Source organism: Pinus tabuliformis, chromosome 6 (assembly GCF_031772625.1).
Source record: "Pinus tabuliformis cultivar Carrire ecotype Pingquan chromosome 6, CPIR1, whole genome shotgun sequence".
Lineage (NCBI taxonomy): Eukaryota > Viridiplantae > Streptophyta > Pinopsida > Pinales > Pinaceae > Pinus > Pinus tabuliformis.
In genome coordinates this window covers 1,119,659,668-1,119,671,768 of record NC_142292.1, presented here as the reverse complement: position 1 = coordinate 1,119,671,768, position 12,101 = coordinate 1,119,659,668, and the positions used below count along the sequence as shown (strand labels likewise).

Genomic DNA, 12,101 nt, shown 5'->3' with positions numbered 1-12,101 from the left:
TTCATTTGATTCCTTAGAATCGATCATTAATGCATTTAAAGAAAAATATGGAGATAAGAGAGAAGGAAGACACCTCGTAAAAGCTATTAGCATAATAAAAAAGAGAGAGAATGAAACTGTTGAAGAATTTAATAAAAGGTTTAATGGTATTATTAGAGAATTACCTCAAGACTATAAACCTACAGACAAATCTCTCCAAGATTTTTACATTGATGCTTTTAGTCCTGAGCCATCTTATGAATTAAGGCGTGCTAAACTTAATGATTATAGAGATTGCCAAGCCTTAGCTATAGAGCTTGAAAAGGACAAGGCAGCATCTGGGAAGTCTGAGATCCCAGGTTTTGATAGGGCTGCTACGAAACTAAAGGAACCTAAAGGAAAAGCAGTTCAAGAACCTGAAAGCGAACTTGTTCTCAAATTGCTTCAAAAGATTGAAACCATGGAAATTAATCATAATAAGGAGATAACCACTTTGCAGAATAGGTTGATCCAAATGGAAAGAGCGCAAACGCAGAATTTTCAACCTCGAAATAATAATAATAGAAATAACAATTGGCAAAGGAAGGGTCAATTTAGTGAGCAGAGACCTCCTAATCTACTAACTAATTTGGTTGATAATGCTTCTCCTTACTGTTGGGTTTGTGATGCTCTTCATGAAGAGGCCACTTGTCCCATCATTAGAAGAATTTTAGATAATGGAATGTTTGGAACAGGTGATCAAATAAATGTAGTAGGTAGCAAGTTTCCTTTGTTTATGGATGATTGGATAGAGGTCAAGGAAAAGAGTCATGACGTTATGAATCCTTCATCAGCTTTTAGTATAAATAACCTTGAAAATGAAGATGACATTTTGGCTAGGTTATATGGTGAAAAACCCTCTCCTAAGCAAATCTTGGAAATTGCTAGAGATAAGGGTTTGACCTATCAGAGAAGGGATAAAGATCAAAGCGGGAATCAAATTCCCCCTCGAACTTTTAACCCTGGTGTAAACTCTGGATTAGATGTCGATTTGGGAAGTTGGTTTAACAATGCAAAAATTTGGGTTCCTGTCTCCGAGATTGCTAAAATCCCTTCCCAAAGAGACAAGTTACTAAAAGCTATTCAAGGTCCTCAAGTAAATACTTCTCAACAGAAGACTCGGGAAGTTGACTATCATGATGCTCCCATATATTTGCAAAGCTTAGATGCTGATAACAAAGATCACCAGCCTTTCTTTATCACCTTATTAGTTAATGGATATAAATTGAATAATTGCATGTTGGATTCTGGTGCATCTGCTTGTGTAATGACTAAAAGGGTCATGGAACAACTTAACTTAAGAGTTTCTAGACCCTACTATAACATATGCGCCATGGATTCTAAGAAAATCGAAGTGCATGGTTTAATCAAAGATTTGCAAGTTCATCTATCAGTTTACCCAGACATCATGATTGTCATGGATATTGTTGTTGTGGATGTGCTTGATGCCTGGGGTATGCTGTTATCCAGAAAGTGGGCCTTTGATCTAGGAGGAAGTATTCAAATGAATTGGTCATATGCTATGATTCCTTCTCCTAGGGGTGATGGTTTTGTAAGACTAAATAGAGAGCTCGAAAGAAAACACAGATAGACAGATAGACAGATAGACGGCTTCTTGTGCACTTACTCACTTATTCTTATTTATTCTATATAGAACTTCTCTCTTACCCGGGCTTCGCCCGGGGACACACACCAAATTTCATGTCGAAGATCCTAAGAGACCTCACAACAAAATAATCAAAGAGCAATCTGACATTGGGAACTATGCCATCATGTCTAATTTTGTAATTCCTCCCGATGATAAGATTAAGGATCTCAAGGGTAAAGTTTGGTATATGTACTTCGATGGTGCATCGTCTAGGTATGGTAAAGGTGCTGGAATAGTGCTTAAATCTCCCTTTGTTTCAAGTTTTCCTATCGATTAGAATTTGAAGCAACCAACAATGTCGCTGAATATGAAGCTATATTGTTGGGGCTTGAGTTGGCAAACTCTTTGAAGGTTAAATTGCTTAGCATTAAGGGGGATTCTGATTTAGTTATCATGCAGCTTAAAAATAAATTCACATGCAGAAATCAAAGACTAAGGAATTATCGAAATGCTGTGTGGGATACTATGGAGCACTTTGATGCTCTTGACCTCAAAGCTATCCCAAGAGAGCAAAACAGTTTGGCAGATGAACTTGCCGTAGCCGCTACTACTTTCCAGTTATCTGATGAGCTAATTAATGATAAGATCAAAATGGAAGTAATATTCAGACCATCTGTTCTAGATAACTCAGAGCATTGGCAGGTCTTCAATGATGAAAAGCAAGTCATTCGTTTCCTTAATAGTTTGGATGAGTTTGAGGATTTCTGGATAGATTCTCAGGAGGATGGATCTTTAAATTATGAGCATATCATAAATTCTACTCCTAGAAATGTGGTAGCCTTAGAGCAACATTTTGACCGGCATGATGCCACGAAGTTGAGAGAAGAAAATAAGATGGACCCAGGCGAATACCTCGAGATAAACATTTGTACTTTTGAAAACCCAAAGATAGTTAAAATTGGTAGAGGTACTAGTGTGGAGGAAAGAAAAAAGTTAACTAATTTACTTTGCGAATATCGAGATGTTTTAGCTTTTTCTTATGATGAATTAAAGGGTTATAGGGAAGATGTCATGGAACATACTATCCCCTTAAAAGATGAAAATGCTAAACCTTTTCGCCAGAAACTTAGGCAAATTAATCCTAAATTAGCACCTTTAGTTCAGAAAGAACTTGCGAAAATGCTTGCAGCAGGAATTATCTCTCAAACCAGGCATTCGACATGGTGTTCAAATCTGGTGATTGTTAGGAAAAAGAACGGTACGATAAGGTTGTGTGTCGATTTTCGAAACCTTAATCTAGCATGCAAGAAAGATAATTACCCTTTGCCAAACATGGAGACTTTGTTGCAAAGAGTAACTGGTTCTGGAATGATGTCGTTGCTAGATGGTTTTTCTGGTTACAATCAGGTATGGGTTAAAAAAGAAGATCGTCATAAAACCACATTCACCACACCATGGGGTACCTTTGAATACATCAGAGTGCTGTTTGGACTAACAAACGCTGGAGCTACATTCCAAAGGGCTATGGATTATGCCTTCAAAGGGTTAATCGGAAAATTTATTGAAATTTATCAAGATGATCTTACTGTTTTTTCTAAAGATGGTATCAGTCATGTAAATCATCTTAGGCAGGTTTTCGATAGATGTAGAGAATACGGGATTTCTTTGAATCCAGCTAAGTCTGTTTTTGGAGTAACGGAAGGGAAATTACTTGGCCATATCATTTCTAAGGAAGGAATCAAGATTGATCCTGAAAGAATTGAAGCAATCCAAAAGATTCCTCTTCCTCATAATCTTAAATTCCTTCAGTGTTTCCTTGGAAAGACAAATTTTATTAGAAGGTTTATTCCAAATTACGCAGAAATAGCCAAGCCTATTCAAAGTCTTCTAAAGAAAGATGCAAAATTTGTTTGGCAAGAAGACAGCAAAAAGGCTTTTCAAGAAATCAAATGCGCTATTGCTAGAGCTCCTGTCTTAGTTAGTCCCGATTATTCCAAGGATTTCATGATTTTTTCTTTCGCATCCGAAGATACCATTGCTGGTGTCCTGTTACAAAAGAATAAAGATGGTCACGAGCAGCCTATCGCTTTCATGAGTAGAGCACTTCAAAATTCCGAATTGAAGTACAATACCATGGAAAAGCAGCGATATGCCTTGGTCAAGTCTCTTAAGCACTTCAAAGCATATGTGGGTTATTCTAAAATCATTGCTTTCGTCCCACATTCTGCTGTTAAAGATATATTAACTCAAACCGATTGCTTAGGGACTCGTGCTAGGTGGGTTACTAAAATACAAGAATATGATTTAGAGATCAGACCCACCAAGCTAGTCAAAGGCCAAGGTTTGGCTCAGATGTTGACTGAAGGCAACGAAAAGACTCTTGGTTTGTTTTGCCTTAGCGATCTATCTTCGCCAGAGTTGCAAAGATTAGGAGAGCATGAGTGGTACAAGGACATAGTTTATTACTTGATGAATCTTACATGTCCTAACCATTTAGTTGCTCATAAGAGAAGGGCTCTTAGATTGAAATCCACTAAGTATTGCCTTATGAAGGATGGTCTTGGGTGGAGAAATCCTGAGGGCATAGTGCTTAGGTGTGTTGATGACGTTGAGTCCAAGAAATTAATCTCTGAGTTTCATTCAGAATTTTGTGGTGGTCATTATGCTGCTAGAACTACCGCCCACAAAATCCTGAGAACTGGTTATTATTGGCCTTCAATCTTTTCTGATGTGCACCAGTTTGTTAGAGCTTGTCAACTATTCACTGGGAAACAAAAGCTTGCTGCCCTGCCCATACAACCTGTCATTGTAGAGGCACCTTTTCAGCATTGGGGTCTGGACTTCATAGGGAAGTTCCATGAAAATTCTAGCAATGGCTACTCATGGATTTTGACTGCTACGGATTATTTCACTAAATGGGTTGAAGCCATTCCTGCTAAGAATGCCACTGAAAAGGTTATTATGGGTTTCATTGAAAATAATATCATTACTAGATTTGGTGTCCCTGCTAAGATCACTACTGACAATGCCAAAGCTTTTAGTTCCTCAGAGTTTTCATCTTTTTGTTTCAAGTATGGCATTGTCTTATCTCATTCGTCAAATTACTATCCTCAAGGTAATGGTTTGGCTGAATCAAGTAACAAGAATCTCATAACTATTATCAAGAAGATAGTAGGAGATAATAAGAGATCATGGGGTAGCAAAATCAAGTATGCTTTATGGGCAGATAGAATCACTAAGAAGAAAGCTACTGGTAAATCTCCCTTTGAATTAGTTTATGGCTTGGATGTAACTTTACTTGTGCACCTGAAATTGCCAGCTTATCAGCTCCTTCAGAATTTTTCTACTAATAAAGATGTTGTTCAGAATAGAATAGATCAGATTATGGAGTTAGATGAAGCTCGTAGAACAACTTTTGATGCTATATGTAAAAATCAATCTAACATTAAGAAAAGCTTTGATAAATTCTCTTGATCTAAATCTTTGCAGGTGGGAGATATGGTACTTCTTTGGGATCGCAAGAATGAGAAACCAGGAAAACATAAGAAGTTCGACAGTTTGTGGCTGGGGCTGTACATCATTCGAGATATAGCTGGACCAAACTCATTCCATTTGAGCAGATTGGATGGCGAACCACTTGATCTACCTGCGAATGGCCAAATGCTCAAGTTGTTCTTCAAAGATGATATCTGATGCCATAGGGCATCCTTTGTATTGTATTTCTATCCCTACTCCTTGTTATTTCAACATTTTATTTCTGATTTAGGATTAGATTTACTTTCCTTGTTAATAAATGAAGAGCTTCTATCTTTTATGTGCTTAGATGTTATATGATGAGGTTTGAATGGACGCTACTTATTTCTGTTGTGTGTTGCGTGGATGCTGATTCTAGATTCTCACATTCCTACAGTGCAGCAACGTGTCCCCAAGTAGAGCCAGATGTTGACCACTACGTGTCAACTACCCATAGCAGTACACCTCATTTTCTTCACAAAAAGGGATAGCGCTTGATCGACATGTCCATGCCATTCGACAGTCATCATCGACTTGATCATATTATGTTGTAAACCCAGTCTGCATGTATAAATTGTATATAATCTTAGCAGATATGAGTCATGTATGTAAATTGCCTAGGTGGACCTAATTTTCTAGTGATAATCTACGTTCCGGAAGGTTTTTCGTCTCACCGATCCATGATGGGCAGAGTTTTCCTTCAGCCTAACCCCAAAGCCGGAATGAATTTTGTCATTAGAATCTTAAAAGAATCCTAGTGTGTTAATCTGCTAGATTATAGTTGTGTCGCAGAACTGGGTGGTTTATGAGGGTCTATGTCAAATGGGTTTTCCCCCTTGGGATGTAAAGTGTCTTGAGGGTTAGGAAATGTTTTAATCCCCTCATAAGTCCTAAGTCCTAGGTCCTAGGTGATTTTTCCAAAAGCTAAGTTCGAGGATCCATTTAAAAATATTAAAAATTAAAAAATTAAAAAGTTGAAAAAAAAACAATAAAAAATTAAAGATATAAATAAAAAAAAAAAAAAAAAAATGAAAAGAAAATTAATAAAATAATAAAAAACTTAGAAATAATAAAATAATAATATTTTGAGTAAATAAATGCAGAATTTCAATTTTTTAATGCATTAAAAATTCGACGGATGAGATTAAGAGATATCTTGATCCTCATCGACAGTCGAGATCATTTTGACGTGGATCACTCGAACTAGTTGTTGGGATTTTTTCCTTTAAATAGGGTGCTAGGGGTCATTTGAGATCAATGGATCTGTGAGTCTTGTGCTGAAGAAGCTCTCTTGTAAACTTTTTCTGGTGCTAATAAAGAAAGACTTTGGGGTTGAAATCTCGCTGGTGTTACTCTCTTGAAGTGCTGTGAGCTATTTTATTTTCTGCATATTTTGATTTCCAGCCATTAGTAACAGCTTATTGTAGAGTATTGTTGAACACAGTTATCTTGTTCACTTGCTAGGGTTTGAATGGTATTAGAATTTCTGAAGTAATGGCAGGTATCTCCATTGCATTTGAGATCTAGTACTGTTTTTTTTCTCTCTTTATTGATGGTTGAAGTGAGCTGTGCAGGAAACCCTTATTGAAGAAGATTAGTGGGCGTTTGGGGAAGTTCTCGGCTGAACCAGCGAACTCCCGCAAGCATTTCCTTGAAGAGCCCAGCCAGTTTCGATCCTGGGTTTATTATTTAAGTTTGTTTTCTAATTTGCATGGAAGATTTCTGAAGTATTTCATAATAAATCTGGAATTTTGATAATATTACTGTTGATTATTGATAAAAATGGCTGTTTAAGAGTCAAAAGTTGTAAATGCTGATCTAGGGTTTTAATTTTGTTTTATGCACATATTATTTTAGGTTTCCCTTTCTTTTGCAGGTTACAGGTGCAGGTGTTTGAGAAATTTTCAGGGTTTTATCAGGCAAATTTGGAGAAGGGAATTTCAAATATTAATTTTGTGGAAAGCTTCAGTGGTTTTTCTGGGCAATCTGCTTACTGTTGCTTGGGTTCTTCAAATTTCTTTGGGAGAAAATTCGAATTTTGGACCTGCACTTCTCCATTTCATTCCGTAGCCTGACGTCCCACGCAAAATTTGCTTATTTAAAAAACTTCAGTTATCACCGTTACTCGCTGCCACTTCTTTTTCTTTTTGACGGCTCTCCTCCATGCTAAACCCAGAAACCCCTGCGTCCTCCATTACCATAAACGTAGCAACCATCCGCTCGATTATCCATTCTGCCTGCGCTTTCTTTCCAGCCTGCATCCTCACGTATCCTTTTCTCTTGAACCTGCAAGCCAGCAAAACAAAAACAAAAAAATAAAAACATGGTCCCTTGCTGCCGTCAAACTTTCTACTAATCCGCACCATAAGCTATACCCGCATTAATCTCCACGTGATTTCCATTCCCCCGTCTTGCATACACCGAAAAACTCAACAATTTTTTGTTAATTTTGATTCTGAAACAGGGTTAACGCAGTTTGTTTGATCGATGGGCCACCTGCAAACCTGCATGGGCCTCTTCTCTTTCACGCTGTTGCACTTCTCCTGCACGCAGGCTCCTGTTCTGCTCCAGTCACACCTGCACACATTACGCACAGCGAAATCCGCCGTTACAAACCTACTAACGATTTCTACATTCTACACGGGCCAGGGAACACACTTTGGTGGTACTACGGCTGAACTATTTGTGTGTAAATCTCCTCTCCGTCTGCGTAGGAATAAGTCGTTTTTGGTTCAGCGTAAATGCATTTTCAGAACTTTAGATTTTGGTTTCATTACATTTAGATTATAGTTTAGTTAGGGTAGCGTTTAATCTTGTATGTATTTCATTTTTCCATTTAGTTCTGGCTTTAGTTTAGCTCACTTTTTTTTTATTTAGATTTAAATTTAAATTTCTTACGTTGTAATAAAAATAAAAAAAAGGAAAGGTCGATTTTATATTTTTAGGGTTTTGTTTTATTTGATTTAGGATTTTATTAAAGCTTTGAGTTAGTATTATTTTAAATAAGCTTTTATTAATTTAGATTTAAATTTTTAAAGTTTAGTCTTAGATTAGATTAAATTTTATTTTTTCATTTTTTTGTTTTAAGTTTAAAGCCTTTTAAAAATAATAATAATAATAATAATAATAATAATAAAATATATAAAAAATAAAATAAAAAAGGTTAAAGAAGTTAAAAAGTTCATTTTTCTTTTTGTTAAAGGTTAGATTTAAATCATAAAAAATTATAAAAATAAAAAATCATAGAAAACATAAAACATAAAAAGACAAAAATTTTCTTTTTTGAGTTTAGAGTTTGGATTTTAGATTTAGTTAGTTGTTTGATTTAAATGAATAAAAAATAATAAATAAAAAATAAATAAAAAAAATGTTTCTTTTAGTTTAGTTTTATTTAGATTTTTTGATTCAAAGTTTCATTCAGCCTTTAATTTTCTTTGAAAAACATAAAAATATTTCGGAAATTTTTTGCCAGATTCAGTATTAGCTCAGGGATTTATCACATTTTATGTTTTCTTGCTGAGATTAAAATTTTGATGTGGAATCAATGTTTATAATTTTTTATGTGATTTAGCATGCTTGAATAATCATGAATGTGATATCTGCTTAACGTTTAAAATTACATGGTTGTGTATCGATCTTTATCTTTCGAACTTTTAAATCGCTGGAGTATCATTTAAGCATTTTCTCGCATCTGATAAAATTTAAGCTTTGTTTGAGTTATTTGATGATAAATGATTGCTCTACATGGTTTACATTTCTGCAACATTTAGTAAGTAATCATTTAAACATTAACCCCATAAGGCACTGGTCCATTAAATTAATAAAATCTATTTAGTGTTGGTTTCTTTTCGCGTCTCCCAAACCAACTGATTCACAGTTGGTCATCCATTTCCCTATAGGGTCTACTTAGCCGCGGGAGACAGTCTTAAACGGAGATATCGGGGATCAGGGTGACAGCCCCCGGTCTGAGCGTTGTCGTGACAATCTGTGCGACAACAGACCGAAACCTCTACTTCAAGACAGTACAAGGTATATTTTTGATTTTGGTATTGTATGTTGATGATTTATTCTTGATAGAAAGAGAACCTCTTATCCTTAGTGTAAGAGGGAGTGAACTTCTGAATTTGAAATGAAAGACCTTGGTTTGATGCATTACTTTCTGGGTCTAGAGGTCTGGTAAAGACCTGGTGAAATTTATCTTTCTCAAGAAAAATATGTTGTTAAGCTTCTTGAAAGATTTTCTATGGTAGAATGTAACTCCATGCATATGCCTATGGAAATTAATTTTAAGAAATTATGTGGCAAAGCTGTAGGACCTAGTTTGGCAAATCCCACAGAGAATAGACAACTCATTGGTGCTTTGATGTTTTTGGTAAACTCTAAGTCTTTGACATATGCTTTGTTGTACACGCTTTAAGTCAACATATGATTGATCCCTTTCATGACCACTAGATTGCTGCAAAACATGTACTCAGATACTTGAATGGAACTATCAATTTAGGATTGAAATACACTGCTAAAAATGTAAGACTTCATGGGTATACTGATGCTGATTGGGTTGGTAACTCTGCTGATAGAAAGAGCACTTATGGGCGCTGCTTTAGCTTGGGATTTGCCATGATCTCTTGGATGAGCAGAAAGCATAAGTCTGTTGCATTGAGTACAGTTGAAGTTGAGTACATTGCTGCTAGAATGGCTAGCTGTGAGATAGTTTGGCCGAGGAAGCTTTTTGGGGAACTATTTGAGCAAGTTCTAGACACAATAGTTATATATTGTAAGAGTGGGATTCGTCTTGCAGAAAATTTTGTGTTTTATGATAAGTCCAAGCATATTGAGATCAAGTATCACTACATCCTGGATATGGGTGTAGAGAGGAGAGTGAGGCTTTATCACATCTTCACTGATGATCAGATCGCTGACATTCTTACAAAATCTTTACCGAAAGGAAAGTTCTTGGTTTCTAGAGAGCATCTTGGACTTACGGACATGGCCCTTCTGGGAAGCGGTCACAACTTCGAGAACACTGAGCTGCCTTTTTCTCATGTCAGAGCTTACAGGATTAGGGAATGATGTCAGAAAGCTCCTGAGGATGAGGGGCCTCTTGTGTAGTTTGTGTTGCAAGAGTAGGCCTTAGTATGCATCCAACCCACAGTCTGGGATGTGGGAAGAGGCACCTATCTGGCCAATAGGTGTAGTGAGACTTTTCTAGGATGCAGGTGTTCCACCACTTAATGAAACTTGGTTGTGTTTGATTCTTATGTGTGTGACTTGAGTCTTGTCCATGTGATGATCCTTTCCTTTCCCAATTTGTGTCAAGGGGATGATTCTTCTTTAGATTGTGACTTCATTGTTACAGATGTTATAGGGCAAAGTTGAATTGAGATGAATGAAAGAGATCAAAGGAAGCAAAGATCTTTGATGCAGAAAGAAATTCATCCCTAGCTGAGAGGGAGTGTTAAAATTTGGCAGCTTAGGGTTGATTTTTTTAAGAAGAAATCATATCTTTCAGTTTTGTTTGAACCACTTATAATAAAATTTCATTCCTGACAATTCTAATATGGCTTTCAAAAAATAGTAAGTCACATCTCAATTTGGAAGTGACTTTCCAAAAATTGAAAATCATGTCTAAATGATCAAGGATGATCTCGACATATGGAATCCACTTTAAAATCAAATCAATCATGATTATACGAGTCAAGAATTAATATTTTTTTTTCCTTACTAGTATTATTATTATTATGATACTATTGTTTATAAAATAGTCCAAAGTCATTCACCTTTAATGGATTAACAAAAGTGATTTCTCTCATGGAATGAATCAATTAAATTGAGAATCTCTTACTTGGCAAATAACACCTCTCTCTTGGAATAAAATAGTAACTACACAAGAACTTCAGATCTCTGAAGGTCAAGGAATTCGGATCACAGTTGCAGTGACAAAGTACATAAGGAACTCAGATCAATGATGAAAGGATATCACATTAATAAGGGTTCGGATGTTTGAGAAAGAGTCTCGATGCTACAGCAGAAGGATATAGTTCAGATGAGTATATATATACCACAGTTAGAGGAGATGATCTCAAGGTCAAAGTGAAGGAGGAACCAAGAAGAGGAAGGAGAAGACAGTCTAGAGAATTAGTGTCTTGGTCTTGGAGTGGTTAATAGGTCAAGGGTATTGGTATTGGTATTTGTCAATTGGAATCTCTATAAGAAGAATTTGTGCGGGTTTTCTTCTCAAAGAGAGAGGTTTTTGGCCTTGGCTTATAGCCTACATGTTGTGTCTCTTGTGTATTTATGTTCATGCATTGGTTACTGTTTGATGAAAAAGAACACTAATAATTTAACATGAAGAAGATTCTAATCTAAACAAGTAAAAATAATTCACAAGCAGTCACTAATAGAAGAGAAATCACTTAATGCAAATGCCTTAGATTTCTCAACATTGCTGATGTTAGGGTGACAACCTCCTAACACCGACATCCTTCAGTGGTGCTATGTGTCATCTAAAAATGAGCACTTGGCCATCCTAAAAAGCATATTTGTTTGTCGCATGTCAGCTGACAGTGTGCCATGTCAACAAACTTACCATGTCACTGGTACATGTCGTCAGTGTCCCATATGGCCTCTGCTATCTCAACTTAAAACACCCACCATACACTGAGCCCTCGTGCAAAACAACACTTTCTCGTTTAACGACAGAAAGGAGATTCTGTTTCGCCCTCTGTCAACCATGCCACTATGTTCATAGGAGGTGACACCATAGTCTTCCTCGACGATGCGATAGAAATTCATAGCGACATGTGATGGGCATTTTCTCGTCTTGCACTCTCTATCGACCGCGCTGATATGAACTTATGCAAGTACACAACAAAATACAGATGTACACATAAACACAGAGATGCAACAAAAATAAAACTTCATTTCATTAATATCAAAGAACAGAAATATGGTTACATACAAAAATGGAAATAAACTAGCTTGG

At 36.3% G+C, this 12,101-nt stretch overlaps 1 protein-coding gene across 3 annotated transcripts in view; it reads left to right on the top strand.

Annotated features, from left to right (window-relative positions):
* The window catches only part of LOC149262809 (aluminum-activated malate transporter 9-like), a 167,955-nt gene that overhangs the window by 35,236 nt on the left and 120,618 nt on the right, over positions 1–12,101 (top strand). The window contains exon 6 of one of the 3 annotated variants that reach the window (XM_089425268.1): positions 5,096–5,678. The exons of the other annotated variants lie outside the window; for them this stretch is intronic. Coding sequence (XP_089281394.1) covers positions 5,096–5,299 — 204 coding nt within the window. The 3' untranslated portion in view covers positions 5,300–5,678. Of the gene's footprint in view, positions 1–5,095; positions 5,679–12,101 lie in introns of those variants that run through there. 3 annotated transcript variants of the gene reach the window in all.